This window comes from Gopherus flavomarginatus, chromosome 7, assembly GCF_025201925.1.
Source record: "Gopherus flavomarginatus isolate rGopFla2 chromosome 7, rGopFla2.mat.asm, whole genome shotgun sequence".
Lineage (NCBI taxonomy): Eukaryota > Metazoa > Chordata > Testudines > Testudinidae > Gopherus > Gopherus flavomarginatus.
The window spans coordinates 29094864-29115938 of NC_066623.1; the positions used below are offsets into that span (position 1 = coordinate 29094864).

Sequence of the window (21075 nt, forward strand, 5' to 3'; positions counted from 1 at the left end):
CTAGGTGCTGTACAAACACAGACCTAAAATGATAATCTCTGCTCCCAAAGAGCTTACAACATAAGATTTGTTATGGGTCCATAATGATTAGTCCCAGTGTACAGGATGCAATATTCCACCTGATAACCACATGTGTGGAGATACACTCATCTTTGTAAGCCTGTTGTTTACATTATAATATCTGTAAGCAAAGCAGCCATCTAATGGTGGTAGATAATTTGTAGGACAGTGCAGGAAGGGATTGCAAAAGCTTTCACTCTGACACCTAAGATCACACCGACAATAATAATGAGAAAAACGGTGACCTCTTTGATAAATTTTGGCCAAAGCAAAAGCTTCCTGAGCATTCAGAAGGATGTAAATATTCATTATGTAATTAATGCTGCTCAGTCACTTCTTAAAAAACCCTAGAATTTTTTTGTAGAGCAGCTTAAGTACTTATCGATTGAGAACTTTTATAAGTCTCAAAATGGAGGCATCCCCATATCTCTACAGGTATTTTAAATGAATTGAATTAATCATAGGCTTAAAAGTCTCTAGCGATCTTCGTTAGCTTCCCTGGGTTTAATTAAAACATCTGTGCGCTTTTAATTTATCGATTCATCCAACTCATATGTCATGTTTTTAACACACCCCAGCATGCTCTGCATCATTTTTAACCCAATTTCCACTTAACTAAAGCAATTAAATTCACCCCGGATTAATTAAAGCATCCATACTTTAGTGCTTAAGTCAGCGTGTGCTGCTTTCCCCACATGGTTTCTGAATGTCAGAGATTTGACACACCTGATGAGTTTTTTGTCCTTCTGGAAATTTTTCTGTGAGTCCCTTTCTTGCTTACTAATGTGCAGTTTGACAGAACTAGAATAGAGAACTTGGTAAGCCTTAAGTCTGGACCACAGAACTAAAGACTTCTAGATCATGGCTGTTGTGAATGACCATGCATTTTGAGTCTCTGTGCATACTTGTTTCACCACAGCCCTGTCAGAGTCCCACAACCTGGCATCGTATTTGGTTAACAATGACAGCAAAGCTTTTTACCTAGCAGACCAAAGTTTAAGTTTTTTTATATCTCCTGCAACAGCTGATGACATTTCTAAAACTAAAAGAGAGAGTGAGCATTCCTTAAACTTCCTTAGGTGTTAGTGAAACAAGAAAACACTGAATCTTGAACTGGTATCTTAGTGGGTAAGTAAAGGGGGAAGTAGTTTTCAACTCTTGTCACCCAAATCTTGAGCTGAGCGTTCATTGCAGTTCAGGATGTGGTGTACAAAAGTTGCTTAAAGTCAATTTGGCATTTCCCTGATCCTGGGTTGATATGTGCCAGCAAACTCCTAAATGTAAGTACAAGCAGCCTGAAGGCTCCTTGAAATTGTGCCATTTGCCAGCAGCCCTAAGGAGCCCTTAAAACAGCTAGCTGTTTCCAGGGCATAAGGACAGTTCAGCCATTCCCGTTATTTCCTGGACACATACCTTTCACCAGATGGATGGAATAGCTGGAGAAGAGGGATCTTGGGGCCACTCAATCTAAGGATTCCCCTATACTGTGGGGGATTCTCTAGTGAACAGTTATGTCAGATTTAGAGCAGCTTTGTTTCAGGGGAGCAGCACAAAGATAACCTAGTATAGCCTGGGATCTGGCCTTATATCTTATTTTACATTTTCACATCTATACAGGTACCTACGATAAAGCTCTTTGTCCAGTTACGGGTCAAAATATGCACCTGGTTGATTAAAATGGGTCTGAGCAGAATTCAAGAGAGCCTGTTTTGTCAAACAAAACCAGCAGCTCCTGAGGTCCCTGCTCCTGAAGTCCCCATACCTGAAACATTGATTTCTCTGATTCCTTTTGATCTCTGCTTTTTAGCAAGCACTAGATCAAGCAAAACCACCTTTGTACCACCTTTTTGATGTTTTCAAACAGGTTGCCTAAAGTCAGGCTCCTAAATAAAAGTGGGCTGAGAATTGCAGCTTATACTGATTTCAGTGTCGTTAGTGGGTGCTGAGTTTTTGAAAATGAGGCTACTTACATTCAGGAACCTAAATAAGTTTTAGGAGGTTAACCTTAGGCATCCAGGTTTGGTCTACATCTAAATATGGAGGGCTTTGATATATGACTGTAGGACTAAATTCAGCCCTAGCATTAACAAAGTATAACTCCACTAGCTACACAGAAGTTTCACCTATTTACGTTAGGGCAGAATTTGCCCACTAGGATTCATATAGAGATAAACTAGAATATGCCATTGAAATGTTTCACTTGGGTTGCTAAGGAAAAAACCAAGAAGGAAACAGGTAGTAGAACCTTACTGTAATGTTTTGCAGATCTATGAAATAGGTTGTTGTAGGTGACCTATTTCACATAAATCTTTGCAGCAATGGGACCTTATTTCCAGTTGAGTTTGATGCTGAGAGTGAAATGGTTGGTCTCAATTTAGTTTCTTGTGAACAATAATCCATCTCCCTCTCACACAATGTGCACACACACACTAAACATGCGTATTATATCAGTAGAAGCAGCTTAATCTTGGTTAAGAGGAAGTCCTGGTTTGAGTTATTACAGAGGCTGAATTAATTATTCCCTAGAGAAAGTGTTCCCAGAAGGTCAGCTTTGAGATCATTGGTAAAAAGTTCACACTATATCTGTCTCTACTACAATTCCCAGTGGAATAATAAAGAACTTCATTTCTAATTTGGCAGTTCTATATTTTATATATCATATAAACACATAACTAGGAAACTGTGCAGCTTTGTCTAAACAGCATACATGTATTGCTCTACCCTGGGAATGCAGATATTTTTGAGAGAAATTAAGCACTGAGTGTTAATGAAACAATATTAAGAATCTGAAAAATAATTCTACTGTTGCTATATTCTGTATTACAGAAGAGCATATGCTCCATGTTTATATTAGCTGTTAGAGGTGCTATGAGAAAGTTAAAAAATCTTAATCTGGGCTCCTATTGAATTTTTGGGTTTTACACTGTGAAGTTACACACTTTTCATATTAAGAACCAAGAGGAAATGGAGTTTGGATATAGAGATCTTTCTTTCTTTCTTTCAATCCACTCCTCCTCCCCCCCACCAGCAACACATTGTAAGGCTATTTTGGCTCAGGAGGCAAACCTAGCCTACCACAGATGAACTTCTCCCCACATTTCAGGGATGGGAGGATGATGGGATAAAGTCATGTCTGCAAGTCCAGGCACACAAAATTTAGAGTTCTGTTTTGTAGACTCAAATGTGGTTGGTTCACATGAGCTAAGTTTGGATTGTGTAAATATTTAGTTGCTGGACCCCAGCAAAAATTAGATACTTAGGTTTTATTCAAAGACACTTGACCATATTTTCAACTGGCCTCATGCATTCATGTTTGTGCTTGCAGTTCATTGTTTGATCACCCAGTTTCTCAGTCTAGACATGCAAATATGTGTGTGCATGTATAGAACATGTCTACACACGGTGATGTAAGTACACATATTTGCATGCATATTTTGGGGATTGCAAAATCAGAGGCTATCTCTGAGCACATGGCCCTTACTATAGATCCTTCTGTGGCAATTTGCATGTGAACATCTGTCATTTTTAAATGAATTTAAAAGATAGTAGACTGGAAATTCTGCTAAAGTAGAATTACTGAAATTCTTTTGAAGCATCATGGGGATGGGTCAACTTTTAGGCAGAGAGCTGGTTAGAAAGGGGCTTGAAGCTGTGAGCAAAGAAACTGCCTCCTGCCTTTTGATTGCTGATGTGTTCAGAGAAACAGAACTATGTACATTCTGTGTAAATAAATATGACTGCATCACAGATACCTGGCTCTAACATCAATTTTGCTTCTAAAGGGAAAAACTCGCATGGCCTTGAATATTGGCTAACTACTAGGGTCAAATTGAGTAACTTTAACATTGGTCTGAATATATTCCTTCTAATCAATCCTTTCATTTTTAAAAACGTATAGATTATTGCAAAATAGGACCCAGTCTTCTTAATGGGATCAGTGGGACAACTCAAGGGAGTAGGACTGCAGGATTAGGTCCCAAGTGTATGATGCAGAAATAGCTGAAGTACCACTGTGAATTCATTTCTTCATTCTACATCTGATATTTCAGTGCTTCCTGGTGGTTCAAGTTAAGGGGAAAATAATAGTAATCATACAATAAAAATAAAGGCCATTTAAAAAATGGAATGCAGCTCTTGTGCACCAATATTTTTAACTTTGTAGAACTTAGTGTTGCTGTCCAGTCATGGTGGGGAGTGGGAAAAGGGAGAAACATTCTCATAGTTTTCAACAGATCTACTGCCTCCAAACAATACCAGGCAAAGTAATGCATCCTTGCCCCTTTTTAAGACCCTCTCTGTCTGTCATTCTTGTTTTCTCCATTTTTGTTGCTGGTTATCATCCTCACAGTCTTTGGCAGGCACTGCAGTTCATATAATTGCCATTTGCACTGTTCATTCTTTCTCAGTCCCAGCCTTTCTCCTAGTGGCAGGATGAAAGTGATGCAGATGGAGGCTTGAGTTATTGCTTTGCCCAAGAAGCCCAAAGTTATGGACTAAAAACGATGAAGTTTTGGGTACAGATATTCAAAACACCGTGTAAAAAAAAAATTGGCCAAACTAGTGTTGTATAGCAACATGCAATGGGACTTACTTCAAATGCATCATTAGAGCCTTACTCTCTATAAATCAGGAATTACTCAGGTGTAAAACCAGTGTGACATCAGAATCAAATCCATTCATTTTGACTTGTTACTGATAATCATTGCAGACTTCTCCATAGTTCTGAATATTAAGTCAACAGTCTGTAATAAATAGCAGCTATATATTGAGTATAGACAGCAAATGTGTGTGCTTGTATTTATTATCTACAGATGATTAATCATACTCATACTTTGAGTAATCAGATACTGAATTATTAAAGTCTGACTTAGCATTTTCCATTAAATTAACACCTTTAAATGCATCAATCAGAAGCTTAGTAGTTTATTTTTAGAGCACTTTTATGGGCTTTCATATATGACTCGGTGTGCTCTCTTTATCTCATTCCATTTTCCAGCTGCCTGCCCAGTTCTGTGCAGTGGCAATGGGCAATATTCCAAAGGAACCTGTTTGTGCTACAGTGGTTGGAAAGGGCCAGAATGTGATGTACCCATCAGCCAGTGTATTGATCCCTCTTGTGGAGGTCATGGTTCTTGTGCTGAAGGAAACTGTGTCTGCTCTGTCGGCTACAAAGGAGAAAACTGTGAGGAAGGTAAATGCTTCAGTACAAACTCTGTCTCTGCTTTGAGCTTGTCTTATGGTTTGTGGAGCTAAATGGGAGGGAGGGCAAGGAAAAGGAGAAAATGCTATGATTATGCTGTAGTGTAAAACTATTATAACAGAGAGTACTGAGGAGGGAATTTCAAAATTTTGGTACCTCCAGTTTTATGGGCCTGTGAAACTTAAATTATATTTTTTGGATCTGTCATGTAGTTAAGGTCTCTATTATTCTGCACTGGTAGAATTGTCTGCCACGGGTAAATCTGAATGATTCTTTTGTTGAAGAGTCAAGATGATTCTTTTCTTTCTTTTTTTAATGGATTATATTTATTGAACATTTAAAAAATGTAAAATGGTGAAACAAACAAAAGAGAGAAGTGGTATAGAAAATGGCATAATTGAAAACTGACAAAAGGTAAACATTTCTGTCATAATTAATGCAGAAAAGAGGAGCTGGATTTAGAAGACTTCAGGTATCCATGTCACTTGAGGCATCATGTAGGGTAAATCACTCTTGTTACAGACAATCTCATAGAATCAAAGAAAAGTAGATGGTACATAGGAAAGACACCAATTTAATGAATGCTAAAAAGCTTCTTGTATTGAAAATGTAAGTAGCCGCAGTTTTTGTGTAGACAATGAGAGAGTTTAACAAAGTGGCCTCACGGTAAATAGTCATAGATCAAGCCCAGCAGTGTTTGTTCCTCATCTCTTCTGTTGCAACCTAGATAAATTGGAGAGCTGTCTCTTTTTAATATTATTGTTTTAAAAAGGGAATTTAATGCTCCAGAGCAGGGGTGGGCAAACATTTTGGCCCAAGGACCACATCTGGGTGTGGAAATTGCATGGCAGGCCATGAATGCTCATGAATTTGGGAGTTGGGGTGCAGGAGAGAGTGAGGGCTCCGGCCACGGATGCAGGCTCTGGGGTGGGGCTGGGAATGAGGGGTTGGGGATGCAGGAGGGTGCTCTGGGCTGGGACTGAGGGGTTCAGAGGGAGGAAGGGTGATCAGGTCTGGGGCAAGCGGTTGGAGTACAGGGGGGCTCATGCGTGCAGGCTCTGGGTGGTGCTTACCTCAAGCAGCTCCCAGGAGCAGCGGCATGTAATTCCTGCAGCTCCTACACGGAGGCACGGCCAAGCGGCTCTGCACACTGCCTCATATACAGGCGCCACCCCTGCAGCTCCCATTGGCATTGGTTTCTGGCCAGCGGGAGCTGCAGGGGTGATGCTTGGGGCTGCCTCATGCATAGGAGCCAGAGGCGGGACATGCTGCTGCTTCCGGGACTCTGTGGAGCAGCACAAGCCCTCGATCCTGTAGTTTGCCTACCCTTGCTCCAGAGGGTTCCTAGATAGACAGCTCTGAAGTCGTCTGTTTATCATCACAACAGGGCCGTATTAGTTCAAGTCACCCCATCTGGATCGGCCAGTGTTTCTCAGCTTGGGTTGAGATGGTAGGTCTGTGACCATTCTGATTCAAGCCTTGGCTCTCTACTGAGCATTCTAACTGTGGCATAAGAGGAGTCTATCTGCTGGGAACTAGATTGAGAGAACCAACTCATCTTATAGGCTAGTAAATAGCTCTTCTCCCTTCGAAGAACATGGTTGGAGAAAATACAGGGATTCCCCTCCCAATTCCATTATGTTTCAACCTATTCTTTAGGGATCAGATCCTCCATCCTCATAAGTGAATGGGACTTTTGTCACTTAATTTGCTGGAAGCAAATAGATGCCCATAATCCTTAGCCTCACTACTAGACTATCAACACTAGGTTAATTAAGCCAACTACTGTAGAGTGTTTTCTGTCACCTTCTCCCAGGAATTGTTTACCGCACCATATGGATTAAGGATTTAATCCAAAAGACCGTGGAGATCTTTCCATTGATTTCAGTGGGCTTTGGATCATGCCAAAAGTGGTCAATTCAGTAGTGTCCTTGCCAACTCCCAGAAAGGGAAATTTACAGTTCAGCTGGCAGTAGGTGTTTAGTGGGGGTTCTTAAAACATTGTACAATGAAATGCCCAAATATATCTAACATTCTCATGGAATTGCATAAAAATTAGCGGTGGTGGAAAAGACTGATTAAAGCACATCCCTCTGCATTCATCCCATTCCAGGGTGCAGGAATGTTCCCTTAAATATAAACGCTACCTTTTGTTCAGTCTAGTGTGACAGACCCAGACCAGTGGGGTACAGGAGTCTGGTAGAGGGCAAATATACTGGTCATTGGATGAGTAGTTTTCTGTTCCCTGAGTGACCAGAGCAGGGCCTGCACTAGAGTAATCAGGAACGCTAGAACCAATTAAGACAGGCAAGATAATTAAGACACCTGGAGACAATTAAGAAACTGCTAGAATCAGTTAGGACAGGCTAGCTAATCAGGGCACCTGAGTTTAAAAAGGACCTCACTTCAGTTTGTGGCATGCATGCGAGGAGCTGGGAGCAAGAGGCATGAGGAGCTGAGAGAGGGAAGACGTATTGCTGGAAGACAGAGGAGTACAAGCATTATCAGGCACCAGGAGAAAGGTCCCGTGGTGAGGATAAGGAAGGTGGTGGGAGGAGGCCATGGGGAAGTAGCCCAGCTGTCACGCAGCTGTACCAGGAGGCACTCTAGACAGCTGTAGTTCCCAGGGCCCTGGGCTGGAACCCGGAGTGGAGGACAGGTCCAGGTTTCCCCTAAAACCTCTCAACTCCTGATCAGACATAGGAGGAATTGACCTGGACTGTGGCTTCTACCAGAGGGGAAGGTCTCTGGGCTGTTTCCTGACCCACATGGTGAATCTGTGAGGTGAGCAAATCTGCCAATAAGCACAGGACCCACCAAGGTAGAGGAGGAACTTTGTCACGCTAGTTTAAAATTAGTTATGGGATTCCACCTCATCCCTTGTTAAAATGTGGTAGATTCAAAAGAATAATCTAAAAGATGTCAGCATTAGGAGGGCTTTCCTGACAGTTAGCCTAAATTTACCTGTCTTTCATTTCATCCTATTAATTCCACTTTGTGCCACACTAAATGATTCCTCTCCTACCGTGGTTTTTATAACCTCATAGACAGTTATGACCAATCCTATCTTCTTTTGTTATCATTTAGCCAGGTTATACATATTTATTAATTTGTAATTGTCCTCATGAAACATTTCCTCCTGACACTCAATCATTTTTGTTGCGTTTCTTCAGATTCCCTCCAATTTCTCTGCATCTTTCTGATGTTGAGGTTTCCAGAGCAGAACACAGCATTCTAGGTGCCGTTTCACCCAAATACGTGTTGGAGTGTTTTAGGGATTCCATAAACATTTGCCATTAATTAAATTCTACACTAATTATAAATTGTAATCCCAAAAGTCTATAAGAAATTATAGTAAGGTTGTGGCATCAGTATAGTTAAGGCGAGGCTAATTTACCTTTTAGAGTACTTTGTGGATTTCAGCAGCCAATTTTCCATTTTTCCTCAGATTTCCTCATGAGGATTCAGCGTTGGGTTAGTGATCCAAATGTGAGCCCTTTAAGCAAGAGCTGCCACAGATAGCCTCCCCTCCTCCCCCCCAAAATTATGTGACATCAACATTTTATGATACTTACAATATTGGTATAAGGGGCAGGAGGAAGCAGAGCTGGTATCTAAGTGTGCAAGCCATCCCAGAGTTGCCCGATGCTACCATCCCTTGACCCTTTGGTCTAAGGATTCCACATGGAACATCTCTGCCCTGTAGAGCACTCTCATATATGCTACCTTGTCGTTACAAATTCTCAGGGCAAGAATAGATTTTTGTGCTTCTCTGCTTCCACAAGTACAGAAATGAGGTGTTTGTGATCCCTTTGGTGGAGAGACACCTTTCCTCATATCGTAGCATGAGCTGTGGCGACCCGCTGCAAATAATTCCTGCACTGATCTGTACATTTGCCCCTAACACGTTGAAAGCAGTTGGAGTGCCCCCTGTAGAGCAATGAAAGAATACAATTCTGTGGGGCACAGCACGTAAAGTAGAACTCTTACTTAGTCATTCCTCCTATGTGTTTATGATAGGGCAGCCCTGGCTGAAACATACTTTACAATATATCCACAGTGGCTCTTGCCAGCTCCAAAGGACTGAGTTTAAGGTTGAGGGGCAACCTTAACTCTTTTTTGTCCTGGTTTTCAGAGCATGTAAGTACTACCTGCGCAGAACATTTTGGAAGGGTGTGAATGCCAATCAGCTTTAACTGTGCATTAACAAAGTTTCTGACCAGTGAATTTGTATGTTAGGAAGGAGGATGTATCTTCGCAGGCAGGCTTGCTAACCTAGTGAGGAGGGCTTTAAACTAGGTTTGCTGGAGGATGGTGACCTCAGCCCAGAGGTATGTGGGGAAGGGGAATACTGTGAGGAAACACAAGGAGGAGGGTACAGTACAAGAAGCCTCCTGATTCATACTGAGAAAGTAGGGCAATTGGCTAGTTATCTTAGGTGTGTGTACATGAACGCAAGAAGCCTGAGAAACAAGCAGGAAGAATTGGAAGTCCTGGCACAATCAAGGAACTATGATGTGATCAGAATAACAGAGACTTGGTGGGGCAGTTCACATGACTGGAGCACTGTCATGGATGGGTATAAACCGTTCAGGAAGGACAGGCACGAGAGGAAAGGTGGAGGAGATGCATTGTATGTAAGAGAGTGGTATGATTGCTCAGAGCTGCAGTATGAAACTGGAGAAAAGCCTGTTGAGAGTCTTTGGGTTAAGTTTAGAAGAGAGAGCAACAAGGGTGATGCAGGGCCGCCCAGAGGATTCAGGGGCCCTGGGGTCTTCGGCAGCAGGTCGCCCCCGCTGCTGAATTGCCACCGAAGACCTGGCACTTCGACAGCGGGTCCCAGAGCGGAAGGACCCTCCGCTGCCAAATTGCTGCCAAAGACCCAGAGCAGAAGAAGCTCCAGGGGCCCGGGCCCTGCGAGAGTTTTCGGGGCCCCAGAGCGAGTGAAGGACCCGCTCTAGGGACCCCAAAAAACTCTCGTAGGGGCCCCTGTGGGGCCCGTGGCCTGGGGCAAATTGCCCCACTTTCCCCCCCCCCCCGGGCAGCCCTGGAGTAATGTCATGGTAGGCGTGTGCTATAGACCACCAGATCAGAAGAATGAGGTAGATGAGGCTTTCTTCAGACAACTAACTGAAGTTTCTAGATCACAGGCCCTGGTTCTCATGGGGGACTTCAATCACCCTGACATCCTCTGGGAGAGCAATACAACAATGCACAGACAATCCAGGAAGTTTTTGGAGAGTGTTGGGGACAACTTCCTGGTACAAGTGTTAGGAACCAACAAGGGGCTGTGCGCCTCTTGACTAGCTGCTTACAAACAGGGAAGAATTGGTAGGGGAAGCAGAAGTGGGTGGCAACTTAAGCAGCAGTGACCATGAGATGGTTGAGTTCAGGATCCTGACAAAAGGAAGAAAGGAGAGTAGCAAAATACGGACCCTAGACTTCAGAAAAGCAGACTTAGACTCCCTTAAGGAACTGATGGCCAGGATTCCCTGGGCAGTTAATATGAGGGGGAAAGGAGTCCAGGAGAACTGGCTGTATTTTAAAGAAGCCTTATTGAGGGCACAGGAACAAACTATCTCGATGTGCAGAAAGAATAGCAAATATTGGCAGGCAACCAGCTTGGCTTAACAGTGAAATCTTCGGTAAGCTTTAACTCAGAAAGGAAGCTTACAAGAAGTGGAAATTTGGACAGATGACTAGGAAGTATAAAAATATTGCTAGAGCATGCAGAGGTGTAATCAGAAAGGCCAAAGCATGATTGGAGTTGCAGCTAACAAGGGATGTGAAGGGTAACAAGAAGGGTTTCTACAGGTATGGTAGCAACAAGAAGGTGGTCAGGGAAAGTGTGGGACCCTTATTGAATGAGGGAGGCAACATAGTGACAGATAATGTGAAAAAAGCTGAAGTACTCAATGCTTTTTTTGCCTCAGTCTTCAAAGACAAGGTCAGCTCCCAGATTCCTGCATTGGGAAACACAGTATGGGGAGGAGGTGAGCAGCCCCCAATGGTGAAAGAACAGGTTAAGGACTATTTAGAAAACCTGGACACGCACAAGTCTGTGGGTCCCGATCTAATGCATCCAAGGGTGCTGAGGGAGTTGGCTGATGTGATTGCAGAGCCATTGTCCATTATCTTTGAAAATTTGTGGCGATTGGAGGAGGTCCTGGACAATTGGAAAAAGGCAAATATAGTGCCCATATTTTAAAAAGGGGAGAAAGAGAACCCGGGGAACTACAGACCATCAGCCTCACTTCAGTCCCCGGCAAAATCATGGAGCAAGTCCTCAAGGAATCCATTTTTGAAGCACTTGGAGGAGAGGAAGATGATCAGAAACAGTCAACATGGATTCACCAAGAGCAATTCATGTCTGACCAACCTGACTGTCTTCTATAATGAGATAACTGGCTCTGTGGATTTGGGGAAAGCGGTGGATGTAATATATCTTGACTTTAGCAAAACTTTTGATACAGTCTCCCACAGTATTCTTTTCAGCAACTTAAAGAAGTATGGATTGGATGAATGGACTATAAGGTGGATAGAAAGCTGGCTAGATTGTTGGGCTCATCGAGTAGTGATCAACGGCTCGGTGTCTAGTTGGCAGCTGGTATCAAGCAGAGTGCCCGTGGGGTCGGTCCTGGGGCTGGTTTTGTTCAACATATTTGTTAATGATCTGGATGATGGGATGAATTGCACCCTCAGCAAGATGACACTAAGTTAGAGGAGAGGTAGATACCCAAGAGAGTAGGAATAGGGTCCAGAGTGACCTAGACAAATTGGAGGATTGGGCCAAAAGAAATCTGATGAGGTTCAACAAGGACAAGTGCAGAGTCCTGCACTTAGGAAGGAGGAATCCCATGCACCACTACAGGCTGGGGACCAACTGGCTAAACAGCAGTTCTGCAGAAAAGGACCTGGGAATTACAGTGAATGAGAAGCTAGATATGAGTCAGCAGTGTGCCCTTGTTGCCAAGAAGGCCAATGGCATATCGGGCTGTATTAGTAGGAGCATTGCCAGCAGATCGAGAGAAGTGATTATTCCCCTCTATTCGGCACAGGTTAGGCCAAACCTGGAGTATTGTGTCCAGTTTTTGTCTCCTCACTACAGAGGGGATGTGGACAAGTTGGAGCTAGTCCAGCGGAGGGCAATGAAAATGATTAGGGGGCTGGGGCACATGACTTACGAGGCTGAGGGAACTGGGGTTATTTAGTCTGCAGAAAAGAAGAGTATGGGGGGATTTGATAGGAGCCTTCAACTATCTGAAGGGTAGTTCCAAAGAGGATGGAACTAAGCTGTTCTCAGTGGTGGCAGAGAATAGAACAAGGAGCAATGGTCTCAAGTTGCAATTGGGGAGGTCTAGGTTGGGTATTAGGAAACACTTTTTCACTAGGAGGGTGGTGAAGCACTGGAATGGGTTACCTAGGGAGGTGGTGGAATCTCCATCCTTAGAAGTTTTTAAGGCCTGGCTTGGTCCTGCTTTGAGCAGGGTATTGGACTAGATGACCTACTGAAGTCTCTTCCTATCCTCATATTCCATGACTCTATGATTTAATAAGCAATGCTTGAAAAGATAAGGTTTTTAAAAGAGAAATGGATTGCAGAAGACAAGCTGTATTATCTGCAAACTTGGAAGGGACAATACATGAAAAGAAAAGTTAAAATAACCTTTTGCATACATCATTTGGCAAATAAAATAAAAATTCCACAGCAATGACATTGCTACCTCAAAATTATTTCCCTTCTGTAAATATTTACGCATTAATTTAGGAGCTATTGAATAAAGGATGGAATATGAAATGGGTTCTCAACATTTTAAGCATTCACCCAGTCTTATTTAAATTTTCTGAATGAATTAACTGCATAACAGAACAAGTAAACATACCTGCTTTTATATTAAAGTATGAAATCTCTTCTGTTGATTTGTGTGTCTGAAAAGAATAGGTTAGTTTGATTCATATGCCATTTTCCAACTGGGAATAGGAATTGGCAACTGTGGGTCAGCATTTTTTTCTTCCAGTTAGCTTTTTATTTCTGATATTCATCTTAGTCATATCATTCAAACAATTTACCTGGAATGGCAGTGGCACCAGAATCGATATTTGCAATCCACAATTTTTGCTGCATAAACACTCTTGCTCTATTAACAAATTTACACATGAAAATGTAAGGGCATATTTGTCAGGTTTCATTCAATATGGTTTGGGGACAGACAAGTGAAATTGACAAATTAGGTTAAGTTAACAGTGTTTTTCTTGTCAGCTTCATGGATGAGTCATTTTTCAGTGACATTTAACTTCATAAGTGTAATTCATGATTCTTTGGAGGTTTAGAGTACATATTGTTCGGAAAACTCCTTGACCTCTTTTTTTGTCCTTAGGGATACAAATTGCATTCTCTACCCTTTTTGTCAAATCTACAGAGTGCCCAACATTAAATGAGTTCTAATGATCTAAGCTGTCAAGGGGCTGGGGGTTCTAAGTCTCACATATTTAACTGCTAAAGCACACTATCTTTTGTTTAAACAGCACAGAGAATCCATTTCTAAATTTTTATTAAATAAATAACCCCCTTCTGAAGATGTGAGGCTAGAACCTTAGCTGGAGTAAATCAGTTTAGCTTCACTGAAGTGAATGAAGTTCTGCCAATTTACACCAGCTGAGGATCTGATCCTAGATATCAACCCTAAAAGTACTGTATAAAATTGGAACAAGATTTGAAACCAAAGTAAACTCACTGCTCCTTTAAAGTCTGAATGCTCTTACTCAGGAAGATGATGGATTTTAAATATCTGTAAAATGTATTTATCTAGAACAATAGACAGAGAGGTTTAGCGCAAGTTATTCTATAACATAAGTGTGTGTGTGGACTGGAGGTGATGACAGGTGTATTCTGAGATAAATCTCAACTGCTTTTCCTCTGCCTGCGTACCATAATTCAAGAAAGTGGAAAGATGGCTAATTCATCTTTAAGAGGGATATATTTTTCATTCTTTCTGCACTGCTTTTATTATTGCTTCAATTTTAAGTGGATGGTTATACATTCCTAAAAACTATCCCACATCAGTATTCAACAATACTTTTTATGGCTATCTGTACTTTGAGGCGGAAATTGAAAATAACACACATTTTATTCTCTCTTTTTAAAAAATAAACTTTGGGATTTACCCATTCCAAAATTTCTTTTAAATATAATAGATAAAATTCACTAAACTGTAATCTTTTCCCCAGAGTCAGGATCAGCACTGAGGGTCATTTAAAGTTAGTTTGGAGGGTCTTTTAATAATAATAATTAATAAAAAAATAGCAAATAAATTGTATGCTGGATTGAGAAGAAATACCAAAATACCACAGAAGAGACTATTCTGACTTTTGACAGTACTTTGGATCCTGCCAAAAGCAGAAAATACCAACATTTCAATGGAGACTCTGTTCTTCTGAAATATCCAGCTTGATTTATAGAACAAAGACGTTGGGATAAACTTCTAAACTTTTGGAAGCTTATCTGAACTGAACATCCAAACCCTCCAGGTTTGCCTATAAATAGTAAAATATGTTATATTTCCAAAACCAAATAACTAAATATTAAATTATTTGCAAAAATGTGGCCAATGCCATCATTATAGTTCGTAATCTCACTAGAAATGCTATAGTAATTTATTCCTGTAGTATTGTAATCTGAATTAAAATCAAAACAATTTTGATTACTCCTCTTATCTCTAAATTCGTGTCTGCTTCAATCCTGTGCAAAGTACCTGATCTATATACTCATGTTTAAAGGTTCTATAATGTCTTAAAATAATTTGACAAGAATTTGTGTTTGTGGAAAAGGCTGAGATTTGAAAGATCAGGTATTGTTCATGCAGAGTTCAGTGAAATTGTCTCTTTCTTCATTTAGAAGGATAATCTTTGGGAAAAGATGAGAGATAAATCACTTTCACTATACACTCTGTACTTCATATTGCCTCAAGAGCAAATACCAATCATTCTTAGTTCTTGAGTTGTGAACTAATATACACTAGTCATGGCATTAATTCATTTTACTTAGGATATCAGTTTGATCTTGGTCATCAGTTCCATAGTGGAAGGCTGTTCATAAACCTTTAGGTTCACATTTACAGTAAAGTGCAGTTCACTTAAACAAATGCTTGATATAAGGTAAACACTTTGAAAACTTTGATGTCACGATGAGTTCACTTCTGATACAACGATAGCATCTCATTGTTCAGTGAAATCCAAGATGATACCTGCAAATGTCTTTCCACCACCATAAAAATATCCCATTTTAAACAACTGCCTTTTTTTCAGATTGAGAAATGGGGAAGATGTATCTGTGGCTTTTGTTCAGAGAAGAAATATGGCTACTGGTTGGAACAGGGTTTAAGCAATTGGGATTCTTAAGTTCTAATCACAGCTCAGCCAATGACTATGAATAAAATATTCAAAAGCTCATGAGTGACTTAGAAGCCTAGCGGAACCTGAAAGTCAGTGAGTCTTAAACCCCTGAGTATTCAAGTAACTTTTGAAAATGGGATTTGAGCTCCAATGTCATGTAGGTGCTTTTGAAAATGTTAATCTCTATGACCATGGGCAAGTCACTTTGCAAATCTGTTCTTCCATTTTTCATGTGTAACATAGGTTTAATAATATTTCTCGTTTACAGTACTATAACATTAGTAACAATCATAATAATTAGTTAATTATTTTTTTCAACTTTTGGAGCCTGTGTCCTAGCAAATAGAAAGACATTTTATGTTCACCAGTTCTCAAAACAGATATAAATGGTCTAAAAAACAACTGCAAGAGTTTGGTATATTCATTGCAATAGTATAAACTTACAAAGCACTGGTCCATCCAGCAGTATCATCCAAACTATACACTCTAGGAACCAACTTTTATTCATGTAGTATTTGTTTTGTTTTCTCTGTTCAGTTGATTGCTTGGATCCAACCTGCTCCAATCAAGGTGTTTGTGTGAATGGAGAATGTCTCTGTAGCCCGGGCTGGGGTGGCCTAAACTGTGAACTTCCCAGAGCCCAGTGTCCAGACCAGTGTAGTGGGCATGGGACATACCTCTCTGACACAGGCCTCTGTAGCTGTGATCCTAACTGGATGGGTCCTGACTGCTCCGTTGGTAAGAAAAATATTTCTACCCTGCTTTGCAATAATCTACCTGTCCTGTGTACTATACTATTAACATTCGAATATCAAATACAAGTTTAAAATACAAATTATTTACATGAGACTTACATTACTCTTTCAGCATCTGATCAGTGAACAGTTTGTTATACTCTAGCTATTATAAATGAGCAGCTACATGATACTGTACACTGTAGTGTTCTGAACACAGGACTGGGATCTTGGAAATACTGTGTTCCACCTCCCTATTCTGACACTGTGGCCTGTGCTAAGTCACTTAACCTCTTTGTGTCTCAGTGTCCCCATTTGTAAACAAAAGGGTTTATACTAATAAAGAATAATTTTAAAATATTTTCAGAATTGTGATATCTATCAGGCCTTCTCTGCCCCCAGTTGGAGGTGCCCTGATACACACAACCTAGGAAATATCCACTATGTCCAGGGTACCAACAAAATATAGTCCTTCAATGGCCTACATAAGGGGTGGGCAAACTATGGCTCGCGGGCTGGATCCGGCCCGTTAGGACTTTGGATCTGGCCTGCGGGATTGTCACCCCCGTGGTGCTGCGAGGCTAAGCGGAGGGAAGTGGCTGCCACCACCTCCCTGCAGTCCTTGGCGGTGGGGGGGGGCAGAGGGCTCCACGCGCTGCCCTCACCTGCAGGCACCGCCCCCCGCAGCTCCCATTGATCAGGAACGGGAAGCCGCAGCCAATGGGAGCTTTGGGGGAGGTAACCACAGACGAGGGCAGCACACGGAGCCCTCTTCCCCCCTCCCCCAGGGGCTGCAGGGACATGGTGCCGGCCACTTCCGGGAGCAGCGCAGCGCCAGGGCAGTCAGGGAGCCACTCCGGAGCTGCTCTATGTAAGTGGCCCTGGGCCAGAGCCTGCACCCCAAATCCCTTCTGCAGCCTGCACCCCAACTCCCTGCCCTGAGCCCCCTACCACACCTTGCACCCCAACCTCCTGCCCTGAGCCCTTCCCACACACCGCATCCCCTCCTGCACCCCTACCCCCTGCCCTGAGCCCCTCCCGCACTCCATACCCCCTCCTGCACCCCAACCCCCGCCCTGACCCCCTCGTACACCCTGCATCCCTCCTGCGTCCCAGCCCCTTGCCCTGAGCCATTTCCTGCACCTTCTCCCACACCCCGCACTCCCTCCCGCACCCCAGCCGCCTGTCCCAGCCCTACATTCATGTCCCTGCATGCAATTTCCCCACCCAGATGTGGCCCTTGGGCCAAAAAGTTTGACCACCCTTGGCCTAGATGGGCTAGTAAGAGAAAATAACCAATCAGGATCCGGCAGACAAGAAAGCTTGCCTGCTTTAGTATAGGGAGAGTGCTGGGTGAAGCTAGCGTGGGAGAGGAGTGCTCTAGTCCAGTGGTTCTCAAACTTCAGCAACCTGAGGACACACATTTTTATTTAAAAATTTTGGGGGACCCGCAAATCCTCCGCTCAGCCTCAGGTCCTGCCCCAATCCACCCCTTCCCCCAAGGTCCCAGACCCGCCCCACTGCTTCCTTCCCCCACTCACTCTATCTCCCCTCCCTCCATCGCTCACTCCCCCCACCCTCACTCACTTTCACCAAGCTGGGGCAGAGGGTTGGGGTGCAGGCTTTGGGAGGGAGTTTGGGTGCAGGGTTGGGGTGTGGAGGGATGAGGGGTGTGGGCCCTGAGAGGGAGTTTGGGTGTGGGCTTAGGGCTGGGGCAAGTGGTTGGGGTGGGGGTGAGGGTGCAGGCTCTGGGAGGGAGGGGAGGGTGCAGGGTTGAGATGTGGGAGGGATGAGGGGTGTGGGCTCTGGGAGGAAGTTTGGGTGTGGACTTAAGGCTGGGGCAAGTGGTTGGGATGGGAGTGAGGGGTTCAGGCTCTGGGAGGAAATGGAGGGTGCAGGTTCTGGGAGGGGGTCAGGTGTGGGCTTTGAGCTGGGGCAGGGGTTGGGGTGAGGGAAGGGGTGAGGGGTGCAGCGCATACCTCGGGTGGCTCTCTGGCAGTGGCTTCTAGGTGGGGGAACCAGAGGGTCTCCATGCACAGCCCCTGCCCACAGGCACCGCCCTTGCATCTCTCATTGGCCACATTTCCCAGCCAATGGGAGCTGCTGAGTCAGAGCTCGGAGCAGGGGCAGTACATGGGGACTCCCTGCCCCCGCACAGGGGCTGCAGGGACGTGCTGGCCACTTCTGGGAGTGGCAGGGAGCCAGGGCAAGTAGGGAGCTTGCCTTAGCCCCACTGCGCTGCTGGACTTTTAGTGCCTACAATCTCCTGGTTTGGCTTCAGTAGCCTCCGGGAGATAGAGCTGTTCCCTGGCGTGCAGACGCTGGGAGGGTGATTTTTAATAAAAAGCAAAGTCTCATTTTGGCGGGCATATGAGCATGCCACACTCTGCATATAGTTTACAGGAACAAAATGCCAATTCTAGTCACTTTTCACCACGTTTAGTGACCCATTCCCAATGACAGTGCTCAGTTGTAATCCTAATTCTATTTTTTTTTTCACCAGAAGTGTGTTCCGTTGACTGTGGCACGCATGGGGTGTGCATTGGCGGAGCATGTCGGTGTGAAGAAGGCTGGACAGGAGTGGCCTGTGACCAGCGTGTGTGCCATCCCCGCTGCACGGAACACGGAACCTGTAAAGATGGGAAATGTGAATGCAGAGAGGGCTGGAATGGGGAGCACTGCACCATTGGTAGGCAAACGACAGGCACCGAAACAGGCACATATTGCTTTCTTTTCATAAATCGTAGAAACATAGTTACTATTGTGTATTGTAATAGGCTGTTCCTTTAAGGACCCCACTGCTTCTAAACATCAGCTCAGCCTCTCAAAACTCAGGGTAAAATGCAGAGGAACTTCATTTGAAGAAAGAAAAAAAGAACCTAATGGATATTAACAAGTAGAGATGTAACAAATGGTCCATCAAGGTACCATCTGAGCCAAGCTGTTTAAACTTAACTAAACATTTCTGTGTGTGAATGGCATCTTTTTTAATTTCCTGGTCTGGTGCATCAGTGCTTCCTTGCTACTATATATCACATCCAAACCACATCATCATAATACCCACCAAGAGTAGGGGTCAAGTTGAGGGGGAATAAGTGCTCCTGTTGCTACAGAAATAGCTCCCTAACATTTTTCCCCGTTGTGCTGTGACAGTGGGCATGGTGTTTGTATATAGACAGTCACAGCATGGGAGGGTCTAGCCAGTACTATAGCATGCTGGTGTACCCTTTCCTAATAGCATGCAGCTTAGTATAGCATTGGCATCATGCAGTGTGCCGTGACTAACATGATTGCATTTCAACTGTGATACGTCACCCTGGGAAGTTCCAAAAAAGATTTTATATGTATGTAACATAATTTCAAATTAAAATGATTTAAATGTTATTTTCAACAGGAATGAGTTATTGTGAACTCAGTTCTTTATTTCACCCTCATAAAATCAGGTAGTATAGTGTTTGTTCAAATTCACATAAAATTGCTGAAAATGGTATTTTCCTTCTGCTGTGAGCAAAACTGGGGAGAGAATGTTCCAAATTGGGCCTATGTCTACTAAGAATCTGAGCAAAACCACCGCGAAACAGAAGAATCTGTATGCAAATTGAAAGAATATGCACTTTAAAGGCAGTGTGGTTTTCTCTTTGCAGTCAAATCTGTCCATTCCCCATAGCCAAATAAATGATATAGGGAAATCAAATTCTCTTTAAAGAGTCCAGTGGGTTAGAAACATAGATGACATTATTTTAATTACCTTTAAAAAGACATTGATAAATTTAGCAGCAGAGAGGAAGCATGTAAATTGAAATTTTTATGGCAATTGTGGACCCTAATGGAACAGACCTGTTACTGGTGAATTGTTCTTTCTTAAACTGAAACTGTGGTCAAGATCTTGCACCCCTTGAGCTGCTTTTCTTTTAAGTTCCACCTTTGAATCTCTCTGGGTATAAACCTTTTGGGAAACATGTACAGATTGGATACCAAAAATATACCCTTATAAATTAATTAATTAATTAATTAAGTGTGGCCTGCATATTTTTAGGGCATATCATTTTACATTGTGATGCTGTATGCTTCAGACATGGTATGATGATATAAATTAAATCAAAGATTTTGTGATTCAGCAGTTTGTCACCAACCAACATGTAGAGTGTTTTTTCCACTTTTGCCCTCTGCACCTATTGCCCCGTGATCACTTCTTCTGCTAGAATAATCGTGATATTTTATCACTGTGCTGTTTAATCTCAGATTTAAAAAAAAAAATAACCGTAATCCCTGCACTGTGTCAAAGTGTGCAGTAATTACCTTTTCCGAAAAGGTTTACCACCTTGCGCTGAGTTGTTTTTTTTTGCTTTGTAACCTTTTGAAATATATTCCTATATTTTGGTGTCATTGAAATCTACATTACTGTGCTTACAAAAAGATGCTTATATTGGATTGCTTGATAAAGTTTTGTGCTAAGTGTTACATGCACTAGTTAATATCCCAGATTATAAATATGATAGGTGACCTGTGAGGGGAGATTTTTTTACCTTTTTTCCACAGGTATGAAATGTATTTTGTTAATGTTATCAGCATACGTTACCAAAATTGTTCTCACAAGGAAGGAAAAGGTGTTTCTCCTAAGAAGAATAAGATATCTTTATGCCGCTTTTTCATTAGAAAAGCATGTGTTGAACTTTTGTCTGTGTCTGT

The 21075-nt window shown here is 42.6% G+C and overlaps 1 protein-coding gene across 5 annotated transcripts in view; it reads left to right on the plus strand.

Moving 5' to 3' along the window:
* TENM2 (teneurin transmembrane protein 2) overlaps window positions 1-21075 on the plus strand; it is a 2274099-nt gene that overhangs the window by 2131296 nt on the left and 121728 nt on the right. For all 5 annotated transcript variants that reach the window (XM_050962494.1, XM_050962493.1, XM_050962495.1 and 2 more), the window contains 3 exons: window positions 5057-5251; window positions 16190-16390; window positions 18890-19075. In XM_050962494.1, coding sequence (XP_050818451.1) covers window positions 5057-5251; window positions 16190-16390; window positions 18890-19075 — 582 coding nt within the window. The remainder of the gene's footprint in view (window positions 1-5056; window positions 5252-16189; window positions 16391-18889; window positions 19076-21075) is intronic.